The sequence below is a fragment of the Arvicola amphibius genome, chromosome 18, assembly GCF_903992535.2.
Source record: "Arvicola amphibius chromosome 18, mArvAmp1.2, whole genome shotgun sequence".
Classification (NCBI taxonomy): Eukaryota; Metazoa; Chordata; class Mammalia; order Rodentia; family Cricetidae; genus Arvicola; species Arvicola amphibius.
Window position 1 is genome coordinate 11,814,074 of NC_052064.1, and position 18,807 is coordinate 11,832,880.

The 18,807-nt window shown below is 36.2% G+C and overlaps 2 protein-coding genes across 2 annotated transcripts in view; one reads left to right on the forward strand and one right to left on the reverse strand.

Annotated features, from left to right (window-relative positions):
* The window catches only part of Znf804b (zinc finger protein 804B), a 464,439-nt gene that overhangs the window by 420,539 nt on the left and 25,093 nt on the right, over positions 1–18,807 (reverse strand). The gene's annotated exons all lie outside the window — the stretch shown is intronic.
* Positions 5,323–6,084, forward strand: Tex47 (testis expressed 47). The gene has a single exon (XM_038315551.1). The coding sequence runs from the start codon at positions 5,323–5,325 to the stop codon at positions 6,082–6,084; it is 762 nt and encodes a 253-aa protein (XP_038171479.1).

The following is an 18,807-nucleotide window of genomic DNA, read 5'->3' on the forward strand; positions in this document are numbered from 1 at the left end:
CACCAGAGTATGAAGTCTAAAAGAAATAACAAAATGTACTGTGTGACATGTGTGATGCGTAGGTTATGAGAAATAAACTGATATGAAATAACGGGGTGCATAAGTGGAACAACTGAAAAGGACTAACACTGCAAGTTCCTACTACCTGTTAAGTGAAGACAACTTGAACTTACACAGCCGCTCTAATTAGACCACTCGATAAAATAAAGCAAATGCCTCTTAAGCCAGATCAATATGGAGAATTCTGTGGGACTCTACATCTGAGAGGGGTAACAAGGATCGCAGTGCTTGGGAGCTCACATAAGGAGTTGTACCAAAGTGTACAACTACAGCTATACATTCCAGTCCATCAGAAATTGTTCAAGAAGCACACTGTGTCTTTCCTCTCTTTACTGGTGACATCTTAGAATAACAGGATAAATGCCATCTCAACTTTTTAGATAGTCATGTGGCAAAACTACTGTAATTCAAACAACTAACCTAACTGACATTTGACAAATGGGGAAAAACATACTGGGAATGTAGAATAAAACCGCAACTATAAAATCACCTATTAGACTAGTCAAACTATTGTTTTAGATGCACTAGACTGAACCGCACAAAGCTGTCACAGCCAATTTTTAAGATAAAGAAATGATTATTTATGTTTTTAAATCTCACACCAATTAGATTTTTTTCAGAGATGAGTATGTTTTTGAAGAATGACTAGTTTAGTTGAAATATTATATTACTTATCTACTTAAATTGCTGAGACCCTGGTTTTCTATTAAGTTTATACTAAAAATAAAAATATATGTGAAAGAGAAGGGCGATAAATCCCACACAGTGAGTGAGAGGATACCACTAGTGAGCTTCTTTTCCAGGAGCATGAGTGAGAAAGGCACCTGGAATCTCCAGAAGAGCTTGCGTTCATCAGAGGAGCAGGGGAGCCTATCATGCTGTGATACTATTAAAAACAGAAGTCTTAGGGTCTAAGCTGGGGTCATCCTTGTAGATTCCTGGAAATTTCCCTAGTGTCAGGTTTATTGCTAACCCCATAATGGCTCCCTCAATCAAGACATCTCTTTCCATGCTTTCATCTCTGTCCTTCCTTCATCTCGACTATCCCATTCCCTCAAGTTCTCCTTGCCCCTCCCCTCCTCCCCCCCCTTCTCCCCTTCCATCTTCCCTTTCCACCATCCCCATGTTTCCAATTTTGTCAGGTGATCTTGTCTATTTCGACCTTCCAGGTATATCTATATACGTTTTTCTTAGGGTTCACCTTGTTACTTACCTTCTCTAGGATCATGAACCATAGGCTCGATATCCTTTGTTTATAGCTAGTATCCACTTACTATATATGTATGAGTGAGTACGTAGAGGAGAGGGTGCCTGAAATGGCCTTGCCCTATAGACAGACTGATGAATATTTTAAATATCACCATATATAACCTTTCATCCAGCAACTGATGGAAACACAGGCAGAGACCCACATCTCAGCACTGGATTGACCTCCCAAGGTTCAGTTGGAGTGGGAAGAGTGAGAATATGAGCAGAGGTCAAGACCATGATGGGTTCACCCACTGAAACAGTCTACCTGAGCTAATGGGAGCTCATCAACACCAGATGGACTGGGAAGAAATAAGCATAGGATCAAACTAGACCCTCTGAATGTGGTTGACAGTGGCATGACTGGGGCAGACTGAGGTGCTGCTGGCAGTGGCACCAGGATTTATCCATACTGCTTGTATGAGCTTTTTGAGATCCTATTCTCTTTTAATGGATACCTTGCTCAGCCTAGATATAGTAGGGAGGCCCTTGGACCTTCCCCAAAGCAATGTGCCTTACCCACTCTGAGGAGTGGATGAGGGTGGAGTGGGGAAGAAGGTGGAAGGAATGGGAGGAGAGGAAGGAGTGGGAACTTGGATTGACTTGTATAATGAAAAAAAGTTTGTTTTCTTTTAAAAAAAGAAAAGAAACAAATCTTAAGAAAGCAATTCAGCAGGAGCTATGCAGGTTAACGGTGCTTAATGTCTGGAAAGAAGTAATGAGAGTGAAGAACTAAAATATTGATTATTTACCGCAAGATTTATGAATCCCCCAAAGACAATGGCAATATGGGAAGTGAGTTAAAATATCAATTGAAACCCATATGCAAGTTATCTTTTCTTGTCATGTGCTCTTTCTGAGGACGTATTATAATCAGAATAAGATACATAAATGAGAGCAGACATGTAAGTGAGATAATATAATCCAATAATTAACCTTATTTTGAAAGCTGGCCCTTGGAAGGAAATTGTGCTCTATATAAAGAATGCCTGATGAAATCAATCCTGCCTGTAGATAAAAGGTTTGTTTGCCTATCTGGGGTAGCAAAACGATTATTTTAGATGCATTAGATAGAACCACACCAAGTTGTCACATTCAGATAAATTTTAAATTAAAGAAACTATTTTTCTGTGGATTCAGACAGAGGTCCTTAGTAGCAGTGATGTACTGTAAGTTCCTGATAGCTATGAGCAGTGCCAACCTTGGGTAACAAGCCATCCTGTTACATTCTCTATGTTCACTCTGGTCTAATTCACTCCTGGAGGTTGGAAATAATATTATAGATCATCATGCACACGGTCAATGTAGATCTTCCTTTTCTAGTATTCAAGTAGCAGCAAGGAGCCCGTAAAATCATTTGAAAATATAAACATAACTTTATGAATTATTATACAGGTTTACATTCTATACTCTGAGTTTAATATTTGGGGTGAAGAAGTCTAGAGGACTATAAAGGAGGCAGTTGAAACCAAGAATTTCAAATGCATTTTGAAATAAGGAATTTTTCGTATAGTTTTTCAAGTCAGAGTTTCTATATGTGGCCCTGCTGGCCCTAAACTTGATTTGTAGAAGAGGCTGACCTTGAACTCAGAGACCATCCACGTGCCTCTGCCTTCCACAGGCTGGGGTTAAAGGTGTAAGTTGGCATTCTAGAAAAATAAGACTTTTTAAAAGAAGGTAAGGCTTATAATTTGGAATTTGCTTTTAAGAGATATAAAAAGACAAGACAAATGGGTTTGAGCTAGAAACTGTAAGACAAAAAAAATTAATCCAGATATTAGTAAGGAATTTCTTTTCATAGTTTAGAGTTATTTTGCTTTTAAGATTCTAATGTAATTAATTTCTCTTAGCTTCCAAACCCACCCATATACACTTAAACTTCAAATTTATGGATTATTTTTTCACTAATTGTGGTTGAATATAACCTGTTAAATCTGTATAATGTTACTTCTATATATGTTTTCAGGGGGTTGACCTTTTGTCATGAGACAATCCTGGCAAAGGAAAATCACTTAATAAAAATAATGTTTATAATCTCGGTTTCTAAATCTTCAAGGAGTAGATTTAACATCTAGGGGAAGATGAGTTATAAATAAGTAACTGGATAAAATGATGTAAAAGTCTTCTGTAAAGAGATTTTTGAATGGGCTCAGGTTTTTCTTTGTCAGTGTCAATCAACCAGCTGTGTGCGCGCGCACTGAAGCTTTTGAGTGAGAAGATCCCATAGATGGACTCAGAGGAACCAATGCTCGGCATCAATTAGGCAGTCATGAGGCAGGAGTAGCATCGAGGACCTTCCTGATGTCCTCATAAAAGTGAATACAGAGGTTACTGAGCTACTGCAAGGAAGCAGGGTGTAAGGTGTCTATGGCAACAGCATATGATAATGAATCTTTATGGTTATAAATTATCTTTATGATAATCAGCATTGTCCAGAACTTGATGCCGAAAGAATTCCACCAGATCACAGAAAGAGATTTGGGGGGGGAAAAGAGAGTAGGTACATCTAGTTCTAAGAAACGAGGGAAGAAGAGGGGGCTATTGGAGACAGTGGTCAAAACTGTCCTTTTTCACGAAGCCACCGGGAGGGTGGAGAGAATAGCAGCCCACCAGACAAGGCGTTGACTAAGTGAACCGCTTAGGGGAAGATTCAATGAGTGATGAGCTGAATCACAGTGAGTGAGGAATTATGGGCGATTGTTATGTATCACACAATTAAAGATTTATTAAATCACCTCTCAGCCTTCACTTTCTGGAATAATTTATCACCGCAAATTATTAAAATCAGATCATTAGTTTGAATAATGAAAATCTCAGGAGAAAAAAAAAAGTTCTCTAAGGTTCATTTTTTAAAATTAGATCAAAGTGTTTCCTAGCCTTGCCACATGAGCTCATGTGAGTATAATATTAAAAGGCACTTTTATTTTCAACTCTAAAAATTAGCTTAAATTCACATCAAGTAGCCCCAACGGTATTGTTAAACATCTGTATAAAAGATTCATTATTAGTAAGAGTCAGATGTGCTCCTATAGTCTTTAGTATATAAGTGAGCTATAGGTACGAGCTCTACTGCTATAGCGGAGATGTAACATTGACCATATGTCTGACAGGCAAGAGTGTGTGTCATAAACAAAAACAAAAAAGAACAAAAGGCATTCTAAAATATATTTCATTTCATTTCTCCCACAATCCACAATGTTTTGCACATGTTTATTGGGGTACTCTCATTAAAGTAGATCTAGGAATAGTTACGTTTCGCCTCTTTGTTGCCAAAGATGTTCTAACTCCTTTCCTGACCTATGGGTTTAGAACCCCAGATAGGACAGTTGAGGGTCAGGGCACTGGCAGTTGGGAGCATGAGAGAGGTCAAGCCAAGAGGACCTCAAAGACAGGTAATGTACGTGGCATGTGACAAAAGTTAAGATGGCTTGGGAGTGGAGCTGGGACATGAAATTCGGTCAAAGCAGAAGTCTGCTTTTATTTAAACCTCGGTAAAACAGCAAAATAGAAGAGATTTATTGATAAAAGGATAAACCAAACAACTTACTTTTTCTCTTAAAAGTTTACTGTTACGATTAAAGCAACATTATTGACGTTTAGCATTGAGTGTAAATATTAAATAAACTAATAATAACCTCGAGTAGTCCTAATTTATTTTTACTTTACAAGCCAGTTAAATTTATTTTAAATGTTAGATAAAGAAAGTACTTGCTATAGAAACAACATTTTAAAAGCCTCAAGTATAATTTGTAATCACCAAGGCACAGCGAGGTCTGTTACTAAGTGCAAGAGTTACTTCACTGTGAACTCAGAAACCATCTCTGGGCTTTCAGTCTTATTGTTATATTCTCTTCCTTTTCAAAGACATTGCCTGTAGCATTGAGTAGGGATATTGTTATTCATAAACACCTGACTTGTGTTGTTTTGTTGTTGCTGTTTTGCCAGAAGAAATAAAAATAAGAGTTCATCACCAGTGAGACTTGTAAACATCTAGAAGAAAAAATAAGATTCATCATGTCTTTCATGGTCCATAATCGGAAGGGCAGCAAGAAGCATTTTCAGGTGGACCCTCTACTGATGCCCAAAGTTCCTCGAACCAATTACATGCACCTTCAGGAAGAGAAACACAGGCTACAGCTAAAGAAATTCCTCCTTCACAGGATGTTTCTTGTGGGCCACCTACAAGCCAATGTGGAGAAAAAGCAGCTTACTGAATACTACGAGCACCTCTTCCAGTCAATTCTAAAGCACCACTTAGGAGAGGCGGTAACGGGCTTACTGCTCATATACTCAAGCACTTTTCTGCATATCCTTGAGACCTCCAATGGCATGCTTTTCCGAATCCTTTTAGATTATGTTGCCCACGAGAAGGAAGACAAAGAATTTATCGTCCGAAACGTCAAAATTATAGTTGCTTCTCATAACATCCCCACAAGGCTGTTCATGCAATGGCATGTTTCTGTCATCAAGGTCCCCGTTCTGTATCTAGAAGATGTGACACAGTCACAGTCTCTCTCGGAAGTCACCACGGATTTTCTCACCATGACTCACAAACTGGCGTATCACCTTTTTAAGACCGTGAAAGTCGGTGCGAAAGGGCCAGGTGACAACTTGCACCAAGTTGCCCCTGACCTCCTCCTCCCAGAACAAACTATCCAATACTTGTGCAAAGCTGAGGAATTCTTGGACCCAGCAACATTCCTAAGCATGTATAACAGACCCATACATGTTACCCTGGATTCTGAGGTGGTGTGGCCAGCTCCTTCCCGTTTCTAGGATGGGGAGAGATTATGTGTAGACATCTCATAAAAATTTTGTACTACTTTAGAAACAAAGAATTTCTAAAGTTACTCTTTCAAAAAAAAAAAAAAGGAACAGAACATTGGAATAAGTGCACGGAATGTGAAAACAGCTTATCTAAAGCTAAACATAAGAATACATCAGCTTATTCTGATCTAAAGCTTAATAAATTTTTTCAGGTAATTTGGTTTATTAAATTTTAAATTCCATCATTTTCATGGGATAACTCTTTTTTTTTGTTGTTCTTTTAAGGAAAGTATAGTTGAAAGGGATTTAACACCATTTGGGCATTTAGTTTCTCAAGCATTCTCTCAACATTTAACAAGAAGTCTTTATGATGTGGTAGAATAAATATGTTTAGGGTTAGATCATTTCTAACAGTTTAACCCCTAAGAAACTTGCAAGGTAAAGGTACAAGCAACCATAATATATATGTGAAATAATGTATAATAATATGTGATCTACTCCAAATAATATAGTAGGAAGTGGTAGAATAAACTTGGAGAATATAAGGGAATAAACCATTAATTAACAATCCCTGAATCAGAGAAAATAAAACCTAAGCTGTGAAAATAATCCTAAATGCCCATATTCTGACCTGTATAATCAGTAATACTGAAACTACCATAAAAATGAAAACACCATCAAATTTCAACACACTTTTTTATGCAACATTGATTCATTGAGCACTCCTCTGTATGACAGGCATTTTTCAGTCTCCAGCTATGCAACAGTGATCACACAAGGCATTGTTCTTGCCCAGTTGAAAAACTTAATATTATATGTAAGCATTATTATAGGACACAAGTAATCCATGTTGTGTTGACAGGGTAAATCATTTGGAAAAAAATGGTATTTTCTAAAGTAAGAAGGTGACCAAAAGTGTAGTGTATGGTTAAAAAAAGTAAACATCAAATTAAGTTTAAACACTTAAAGATAAAATTGTGCCTTCTAATATTACACACAAAAAATGTATAATACATCCAATCCAACATGCTCCTCTTCCCATGTGACCTTCAGATTCCTCCTATTTTCTATGACAGGATTTACGTTTAAAATCTGGCGTCTTTTGTACCTGCTTTTGCCAACAGAGAATGGTAGAAATGAGGCTGTGCAACCTCCAAGGCTAAGTCAAAATTCCAAGTGCCTTGCTTTGTTGACTTGAACCTGAGCTCTTTGGATACGGGCACTATGCGATATGAATACTTACAGCTGTTTCCAGACAACATTCTCAGCAAGGGCCCAGGTGACAGCCCAGTACTAGAGTAAGACTTGGTGGCTCCTGATTCTCTGCTTCCAAGATTACAAGAAATATCATTTGACACTGGATGGAATAGATAGGGACTCTTCCTAGGAATCCTGCTCAAATTCTAGACCTGAGATGAATGTGTAGTTTTCTGGAACTGTAACATGTGTGCATGTAAATGATTTTATCAGTTGCTATTCATTCTTTTGTGTACATTACTAAATGTCCCCAAGTAAACACTTACTAGGAAACCAATCGTTGTTATTGGTTGAATACCCCAATAGTGGTAAAATGTGTCTCCATATTGCCTGTTCTATGTCATTTTTCAGCCTATATCATTTCCTGACATAAGAATTACTGGTAGAAAACTAATGTATTAAACTAATACATTGGCCATCACAATCAATTTCTAGAAAAAGATATAGACATATCGAAGTGATAATACTGCATTAGCTCACTGTAAAATTTAAATATTCATGAAATCGGAATATATTGTATGAAAATAGAATCTATTATCAATATAAGAAAAAAACACAAAGAGATAACTCAATTATGCATTCATTATAGTAAGTAGACTACAACGAATTTATTCAAATCAAATACACTCGTCATAGTAGTCACTTTAGGAGGAATTATTATTGTCATCCCAACAACAATGTCATTACTGAAACATTTTGTAATTCTTCATGTCAGATGAATAAAGAAAGTTTACAGCCAAAGTAAATGTAAATATTTCAGGTATATCTAATTTCCGAGCACCAAAGAATATAATATACTCACTTGGTCCTCTTCAGAAGGCCCTTTTCCCGCCTATAGCGTTAAGTGTGCTTCGTGGACTCTCTTCTATAAGATGATTCATCAGGTGTGCATCCAGTTTTATTTTTTATATGTGGCTATCCAGCTTAACCAGCAGGCTTGTCGAAGATTCTGCCCTTTCTCTAATGTATATTTTAGAACTACTTAGTAAAAATCAGGTGAGGGTAGGAGTGTGGGCTTACATCTGGGTTGCGAATTCTATTTCATTTATCAATATATTTGTTTATTTTTTATAATATAATGGAAATCAAGGGTGGTGGTACCTCTGGCCATGTTTAATTGTTAGGAATTTCTTCAGATATCTTGAGTAATTTTGTTTTCATACTAAATTTGAAATATTTTTTTTTCCATTTCTCCGAAGCATTGCATTGGAAGTTAAGAAGGCATTGCATTGAATATATTTATTTATTCCTTTAGGTAGAATGGCCATTTCACAGTACTAATCCTACCAGTCCTTGAGTATTAGGGGTCCTTCCATCTTCTGCTACCAATCATCAGTTTCTTCAGTATCTAACATTTTCATTGTATGGATCTTTTACTTACAAACTTTTTTGATGCAGTTTCACTCCATCAATATGTTTGCTTTTGGGCATATGATAAGTCTACTGATTTTGTGAGTTAATTTTATAAACTACTAATTATGGATTGTATTTATCAGCTCTGGGAGTTTTCTGTTAGAGTTCTTTATTTTGTTTATTTTATTTTTTAAAAAAGAACACTATCTTTTTTTTACTTTACATACCAATCCAAGTTCCCATTCCTTCCCCTCCTCCCATTCCCTCCACCTTCTTTCCCACCCCAACCCCATCCACTCCTCAGAGAGGGTAAGGCACATTCCTTTGAATCCACAGAGAATGGGTTCCCCAAAAGCCAGTAAAAGCAGTAGGAGTAAAGCCTACCGCCACTGCCAGTGGCCTTTCAGTCTGCCCCAGCCATACAACTGCCACCCACATTCACAGAGTCTAGTTTGGTCCTATGATAATTTCTCTCCTGTCTGGCTGGGGTTGCTGAGCTCCCATTAGTTCAGGTAGACTGCTTCAGTGGGTGTCCCCAATATGGTCTTGACCTCTTTGCTCATATTCTCACTCTTCCCACTCTTCAACTGGACTTTAGGAGCTCAACCCAATGCTCCGCGGTACGTCTCTGCCTCTGTTTCCATCAGTTGCTGGTTGAGGCTTCTGTGGTGATGTTTAAGATATACTCCCCCCCCAAAAAAAGATATTCATCAATCTGACTACAGGGCAAGGCTAGTCCAGGCATCCTCTGCTCTATTGCTTAGGGTCTTAGCTGAGATTATCCTTGTGGGTTCCTGGAAATATCGAAAAATACCATCTGTTAGAGTCTTTACAGACATTTATATATAAAATCATATCATCTATAAACAAGGAAACTTAGACTTTCTCTTTTCTTAGTTATCTTTCCTTTATCTCGTCTTATTTTACTACTCTGATATTGCAAGAATTTTACTACAGAGAAGAGGAGAGAGTGGACATCTTAATTGTGCTCCTGATTCTAGAACAAATGATTTTCTCCATTTAGTGTCAGGTTTGCTGAGGGTTTGCTGTATATTACACATATTGTGTTGAGATATGCCTCCCGAACCACTAGATTATCTAAGACCTTTATCATGAGTGTATATTGAATTTTTTCAATAGCCTTTCTGTATTTAAGGATAAGATCATGTGTTTTTCTATCCTTGAGTATATTTGTATATGGTGGTTACAGTAATTGATTTGATATGTTAAACCATATCTGAATCTCTGGGACAAATCAAACTTGATCATGGTGGATGATAATTTAGATATGTTTCTAAATTCAGTTTATATACATTTTATTAAGATATTCATATCTATGCTAATCAGGGAAATTTCCTTTAATTCTTTCTATTTAATGTTCAATGTTTTATTTTGTTTGCATATTGGGAAAATGTGAGTTTAGGAAAAAGAATATGGCAGTGTTCTTTTTCTTTTTTATGGAATAATTTGAAGGATATTGGTGTTTTTAAAATCTGGTAGAATTCTGTACTAAATCCATCTGTCCCTGAAATTGGGAAATGTTTACTTAGTACTTCTGCGTCATGGATTGTCATGCATCTATTTAAAGTGTTTATTTCATCTTGATTGACCTTTGGGAAGCCATGTTCATCCAGAAATTCAGCTATTTATTTTAGATTTTCACCAGTTTAGTGAAATAAAATATTTAAATTTTGACTTTATTATTCTCTAAATTTCCCTGATTATTATTTCTTCATTCACCTTTGATTTTATCGATTTGAGTCTTGATACTTTTTTGTTGTTATTACTTTGGTTAAAGGGGTATCAGTCTTGTTAATCTTTTCAAAGAAGTAAATCTTCATCTGATTGACTCTTCATATTTTTGTTTATTGGTGCTGATTAATTTCAACCATGAATCTGAGTGTCTCTTCCTATCAACTGGTGAGTGGTGTGGTTTTAATTTCTAAAAAGTCTTCAAGTACATCATTAATGTATTAACTTGAGATTTCTAAAAAACTTTTTGAATGTAAGAAAATTTATATTGGTTTACCATTCTAGAGGAGATATTTATAATATTGAGGGAGACGGCACAAGATGCTATTTCAATTTTCCTATATTTGTTGAGACCTTTTTGTATTATATATGTGGTTGATTTGATTGAAATTTCTATGGACTACTGAGGAAAGTATGTGTTCTTCAGTGTTTGTCTATAATGTTCTGTAGATGTACACATTTGTTAGATCTATTTAAACTATGATGTTTATTCCCAATGTTTCTCTGTTTAGACTTTTCCAGATAACCTATCTATTGGTGAGAATAGGATATTGAAGTTGCCTGAAATGATCATGTAGGAATTAAAATGTGATTTTAAGTCTACCAGTATTTAGGGTTTTTTTTTTAATGAAGTTAGTTTCTCTTGTTAGTGAGTATGTATCTAAAATTTTAGTATCTTCTTAGAGAATTATTCCTTTAATGTGTACAGAGTTCTCCTTATCTCTTCTGGACAGTTATGAGTGGAAGACTATTTTATCTTATATTACAAAAATATGTTTACTTGCTTCTTATCTCAATTTGCTTGGAATACCTTTTTCATCCCTTTATCTTAAATGTGTTGCCTATCACTGATGGCAAGGTGTGTTTTTCAGAAGGAGCAAAAATATGGTCCTGTTTTCTAATCCAGTTTTCTAGTCTAGGTATATTACTGGAGAATGGAATCCATTGATATTAAAAGGTTATTATTGCCGGGCGGTGGTGGCGCACGCCTTTAATCCCAGCACTCGGGAGGCAGAGGCAGGTGGATCTCTGTGAGTTCAAGGCCAGCCTGGTCTACAAGAGCTAGTTCCAGGACAGGCTCTAAAAAAAAAAGCTGCAGAGAAACCCTGTCTCGAAAAACCAAAAAAAAAAAAAAAAAAGGTTATTATTAAAAAGTATGTGATATTTTCTGACATTTTTTCTATTTTGTGAAGTTTCCTTTTTTATTTTTGCTTTTTTGTAGCAAAATGGACAAAACTCATTATTTCTAAACTTAATACAACTATTGGCATAATATTTACACCATATTAGTTATATTAAGTAATCCACAAATAATATAAAGTATGTCAGTGGGTTTATACAGATCACATGTATTCATCTGTAGAATTTTGCATCTGAAGGAGTCCTGGAACTAAATCTCAATAGGGCACTGCATAGATAGATAGATAGATAGATAGATAGATAGATAGATAGATAGATAGAGATTATAGATACAGATAGATGATAGAGATAGAGATAGAGATAGAGATAGAGGTAGAGGTAGAGGTAGAGGTAGAGGTAGAGGTAGAGGTAGAGGTAGAGGTAGAGGTAGAGGTAGAGATAGAGATAGAGATAGAGGTAGAGGTAGAGATAGAGATTAGATAGATATAGATATAGATATAGATGATATAGATATAGATGATATAGATATAGATATAGATATAGATATAGATATAGATATAGATATAGATAGATGAGAGAGAAATTATTTATAGCTATGCTCTATGTATGCATCTATACATGATTATATGTATATTTCAATAACAACTAGCATTCATTTCATGATATTTAAGCATCATTTCCCAAATAAAGAAGCCAAAAATTTGTGGAAGAACTGCCTATTCTCGATAAGGTTTAAGTAAATTGAATGATCATCATTGTAAGTATTGTTCTGTCTGTCTGTCTGTCTTTCTGCCTTGTCTGATACTCTGTTTTATTTGATTGTTTTTGCTTTCCCTTTTTTATTGAAAATAAGTTCTTTTCCCATACAATATATCCTGACTTGGGTTTCTCCTCCATTTACTCCTACCTCCAATTTTATCCTGATCCACATTCCCCTTTTCCTCTCATTTAAAAGAACAGGTGTTGTGGGATAATGCTCTTGTACACTGTAACGATTTGTCATTCATATTGGTTTAATACAATATGACTGGCCAGTAGCCAGGCAGAAAGTATAGGTGGGGCAACTAGATTAGGAGAATTTTGGCAAAAGGAAAGGCAGAGACATACATAGTAACCATCCAGATGCAGAGGAAGAAAGTTGAGAATGCCTTACTTAGAAAAGGTACCAAGCCACATGGATAAATATAGACAAGAATTATGGATTAATTTAAGTTGTAACAGCTAGTTAGTAATAAGCCCGAGCTAAGAGGCCATACAATTTATAATTAATATAAGCCTCTGCATGTTTCTTTGGGACTGAACAGCTGCAGGACCTTGTGGGAAAGAAAGTTCCATCTACAAACAGGCTTCTAAGGGATCACAACAAAACATTGCAAAATATATCAATACCATCACAGTGAAATTAGACAGGAAAAACCAACAGAAGGGAAAGAGCCCCACTAGAAGGAACAAGAATCAGAGATCCATTTGTTCAGACTCTTAGGAGTCCCATTAAAACACTAAACTAAAAGCTTATATGTTTACAGAGGACCTGGTACCCACTCATGGTGGACCTATGCTTTCTGCTTCGGTCTTTGTGAGTTCATATGAACTTTGCTCAATTGATTTAGTGGGCATTGTTCTCCTGGTGTCCTCCATTATCTCTGGTTTTTACACACTTTCTGCCTTCTCTTCCATGGGGTTTCCTGAACTCTGAGAGGAGGAATTTGATGCAGACATCCTATTTAGAGATGTGTGTTATAAGGTAATGCCTGGATGTGGGTCTCTGTATTTGTTCCCATCTGCTGCAAGAGGAAGCTTCTCTGATGATGACTGAATAAGGTGCTGATCTGTGAGTATAGCAAAATATTATTAATAATATTTTATCACTACTTTTTTTTTAAAAAAAAAGAACACTAGTATGGACTGTCTAGTCTCTTGTTCTTGGTCAGCCAAGAAGTGTCAGATATGGATTTCATCTTGTAAAGAGTTTATTAAGTCAAATCAGAAATAGGCTGGCTACTCATAATGCCTTAGCGTATTTTGCAGGCAAAAAAGCATTACATATCATCAATTTTGTGGTTGGGTTAGTGTTTATGTTTTGTTTTGGTAGCCTTTAGAATATCTTCTCATATGTAAGACACTACAATGTATGGGTGAAGGTTCTATGTAGGTACCAGTTTGACTTCTTCATGGTCAATGAGTTGTGTGGGTAGACTTCAACAATGAGTCCTTGTTTTCAGTTTAAGAAAAGCAACCTGTATTATTGGCAACATCATGAGTTGTTTGGGGATTTCCATGGGAAGCAATTCAAATTAATGTAATTCAGTCCAGGAACTAGAAGTTTCATTTTATGACAAGAGATGGCCAGTTGGGAATCTGTCCCCCTAATTATTTGGAGATCATTTAGGACCACCTTTTATATTTCTCAAAGTTTCTCCTGCACTAAGTTTCCATGTCCGTCCTGGAATTACTTATTCCTGTGACTTCTTGCATGTGTTTGGACTTCTCTTCTGACTGAAGTATTCCAGTATCTTATGGAGAGATGAATTAGTAATCATAAAGTCCCTTAACCTGTTTTTTTTTTTTCATGCAAAGATTTTATTTCTTCAATTATAGCAGATCATCTATAGAGTACACTATTCTGGGTTGACAATTTTTGTCTTAGTTCTTTATTTCTTTGTTCTGAACTGGGACTTGAACATCTGAAGTCCTGGAGAGTCGTGTCTTTTTTATTTTTGCTTAAATTCCTTTTTCTTCCTGGCGCAGGTGTGAACAATGTTCAAAAGAGTACTAATCTGCCGGGCGGTGGTGGCGCACGCCTTTAATCCCAGCACTCGGGAGGCAGAGGCAGGCGGATCTCTGTGAGTTCGAGACCAGCCTGGTCTACAAGAGCTAGTTCCAGGACAGGCTCCAAAGCCACAGAGAAACCCTGTCTCGAAAAACCAAAAAAAAAAAAAAAAAAAAAAAAAAAAAAGAGAGAGAGAGAGAGAGTATTAATCTGAAAGACGGTCGAGACATTGTGTTCTTTTGTTGGCTTTGTATTGGGTGCTATAACTTCTACTGCATGACTGAAAAGACACTATTTAAGGATCAGCATGAACCTTGCTAGCCCCCTCCTCTGCTTTCTTCTGGTGTGACTCTCCAAGTCCATTTGTTCTACTTCAAGGAAGCTTTGGTCCACCAGCAGCAGTGTGTAGATGTTGTTCAACTGGATGTGCACTTCCACTTATCAATTCAAGAAGTGCAGAAAAATGAGATTCTGGGGAAATAGGAGGCTTATAGGATGGATGGGAGTTGGGGGAGGGGTATATGGGAGATTCTAGAGGAGCCAGGCATTTTGGCCACACTTGGTACTGTAATCCCACGGGAGTTGTGACGCTTACATGGTGTGGCAGAAAAAAAATGCTTACTCAGTTTCTCAGAGGAAGGAGAATATTGGAGAAGTAGAATACCTACATGTTACAAAGGAGCAGAGCCTAGCTGATATGTCAGGAAGAAAGATCCCAAAAGAGCCTAGCCTAGAGGATTGTGGTGGATTTAGGACAATGGATGTCTTGGAAGATCTTGACAGATTTACTGGCTGAGGAAGAAGGAACAAAGCTGTTTGCAAGTGTAAGGGGAAGTCCCTGAGGAGGTAAGCAAGGGAATAGGAGACAAAGAGGCAGGTTTACCTAGTGGCATGAGGAAGGGTTCTCTCTCAAATTCCAAACAGATTTCAATAAGTTTAGCAATATATCCACATTTCAAATAAGGTAAACTTACCTCAAGCAGGAGAAAACCTCAAGCTTCCTAGAGAAGGGAAAATCTGACAGCCTATTGCCAAGCTCACAAAGCAAAATGTTTCCAGATTATTACATAGTGCATAATTGACTTAATGTAGAATTAGAGTTCTCCCTCTTGTGGTCAATTATTTAAGTTTCCAGATAGCTGGAAGGTATTCAGAAAGATTTATATATTAAATATAATACATATAGTTTAAGAAAATAGAGACAAAAGCACAAAGTGCCTTTCAAATACTTTACTACTTTGTTCTGGGAAAAAAAAAGACTCAGAAATTTAAAGACACTAAATAGTTTCTCTCAAAGCACGAAGCACTGATAACCAATAGTCCCATTTCATTTCAATATAGTAATCATACACATCTTTATTATTTTACAAATCCTTAAGAAAAATATTTGTCATCTCTATGTTCTTGTTTTAGAATTGCTGTACTGTGATTCAATATCAAAAAGTTTTATATTAGCTTCATTATTAGCTTGTAACATTAAAAATAATCCTATTGTTCTTCTTTATTTTTAATTTTTTGAATATTATTTCAATATTTATTATTTATTTGTTTCATTATTAATTTACAATAATAGCTAACCTGTTGACCAATTAACATGCTTCTGCTAATATGTTCTATATAGGTAAAAACTCAGGAAAGATATTTCTTATAACTTAGGCCAGCTGCATTTGATTTAACAGAATGAACATATCACCTGAGTGTTTCAGCTAAAAGTCTTAAATTTTATCCACAAAATGATTATGAATTAATTAATAGCATTGTTGAGTCATTCTTTTCTGCCCCTGCTCACTTCAGTTATTCTCTTTTCCAGTCCAATCTCTGTGATGATCTCAACTCCCATATAAGAGCTAACAGCTCCAAATGTGTGTTGATATCTTTGTTTATTTAATATTAATATGTGCTTATTGTATAAACTATAGTTTTCATTGCTGTTAGGAGGTGGAATTGATGTTGTGTGTGTATGTGTGAGAAAGAGAGAGATAGAGAGAGAGAGAGAGAGAGGGAGGGAGGGGGGGAGGGAGGGAGGGAGGGAGGGAGAGATCACAACTCTAGTGACTGTGTCTTCTAGAAGTTGAAACTGAAAATTCTTCTTGCCCAATCTGGATTTCTGTATGGGTATTGCACACTCTAGTTCCCTCCCTATGATTCTTTCTAGAGTTTAATGCCTCCTTTAGTAATAGAAGCTAAATTGATTTTTTTAATACATATTATTTCTTTCAAGAAGGGGAGGAAGAGAAAGAGCAGGAGAGTAGCAGCCTTGCCATGTGTGTTAGGGTGGATTAGTAAAGAAGAGCAGAAAGTTGTGAAGCTGTAGGCTAAGACTAAGTGTTGTACCTTTGAAGAATAGAAGACTGAGTACCTGGAGTACTGAGACGAGAAAAAGATGGATGGAGAACGTGGCCAGGGATAAAGGATGAGTAAGGATTAACCATCATGGTCTGAATTGAATTCTTTTTCACCCATTACTATAATAGATAATAGACCCCTCTTGTGCTTTATTTTACTATAGGATGTCCACAAGACACTACATTTAAAGGCTACAGGCATCTGTATCTTCACCTGATTCAAAAGAAATCCATCATTTTTTACCACCACTATTCCTTCAGCTTATTTCTTGACTCTACTTTTGGTCTTTCTTCAAGTGAAATTTTCAAAAATGGTTGCTAACTAAAATTGCAAAAATTACCCTATAGTCGTCCTTCGTGTCCTTGATAGCCACTTGATAAGTTTCACCCATTTTTCACAAGCTTTTACTTTCTCAACTTATTTCCATGCTTGGGGTTCTTCATCACTCCAAGCCCCACTTCCTCTCCTCCCTCCCCCAGCCTAGATCACTGATCTGGAAAAGTTAAGGGCAGGGTAGTTAGTGTAAGTTCCAAACCACAATCTCTGCTGTCAAACTGCTGCTTTGAAATTAAGTTTTTCAATTCTAGAGAACTATAATTTGTTTCCTCATATGAAAAATGAATGTAGTTTGATTGTGAGTCTATATTTTAGGATCAGTCATGAGTATTACACAAAATAATATGAAGTACTCAAAAGATGTTATCACTCTGATTAAAATTCTCTGTTTCACATATGCAATACAATGCAATACTCTATCATTATGAAGAAATTTTTATATGTGAAAAGAATATATCTCTGATCTGTTTGTGTAATACTGTTTCGATATAAAGACAATGTTTTAAGAGCATTAAACATAAGTACCTGCATTTTTCTGAAACTTCCGCCTAAATAACTTCTCAAAGTCTCCTTCCATATCCACTTCCCGGTCACACTATGCTTTTTAGAAATCCAAAAGAACCCATGGCTATTTTATATCAAGGTTTCTCTACTAATAAAACATATATCTGGTAGTATTTTAATTGATTCCTCACATTTGATCTTATTCAGAGAATGTCATTTTTTACCACCTACTCCATCCAGTAAAATTTTATATAAAATAATAAAGAAACATTGAAGTCACATAAGTGACCACTATTATATATCATCTCTGTTGCTAACTCATTATTTGTTTTTAGAGGATTAATTCCTTTTGGGGGCTTCTGATCACCGACATTGTAAAACCCATTAATTTCAGAAAGAAGACCGCAAACCCCAAGAGGAATCAGTTATACTGTGTTTGAAAGGTAATAAGTGTAATACTATACATGATTATATTAATACATATTAATATATCAGTGACTAGAATCAAAGTGCTTCCAATAAAATCCTTAACCCAAACTCTGAAATAATGGCGTAACCCACCTATGGAATGCATCTGTCAGAAAATTAAATTTTTCTCAATAAACATGTTTTCTGGGACTGAGGTTGAGGCTCAGTGTATGGATAAAGCCCTGATTTCAATCTCCAGCATGAAAAAAAAATAAACGCATTTGATTTGGTGCAAAACAATATAGGAAAGCATAATGTCAAATATATATATATATATACATATATATATACATACATATATATATACACACATATATATACTTAAATATATATACATACACACACACACACACACCAGGTCTGTCCTGGTATGTGTGTTACCACCCACCTTCATATCCTATGATATTTATTTATGGATTTATTTGTTTTGTTCACTGAATCTCATTGTGTTGTCCTTCTGTGAATGGGTGTTAGATCATCCACTGGGGTATGGATAAAATATCATTGACAACCCCGCCACAGAAAAGCTGATTTTCGGTTTCCAGAAACCATCAATTGTCAATGGATAAAGCTTCAAGAAACTTTGTTGATGTGGGAAGTCCTTCTGTATATGTGCTGATTTTATTGGTTAATGAACAAACCTGTTTTGGCTAATGGCTTAGCAGAGTTCAGCCAAGTGGGAAATCTAAACAGAGATATAGAGAGATGGTAGGTGGAGTCAGAGAGATGCCATGTAGTTGCTGAAGGAGAAAGATGCTGGAACCTTACCAGTAGGCCAATGCCTCGTGACCATACATAGATTAATA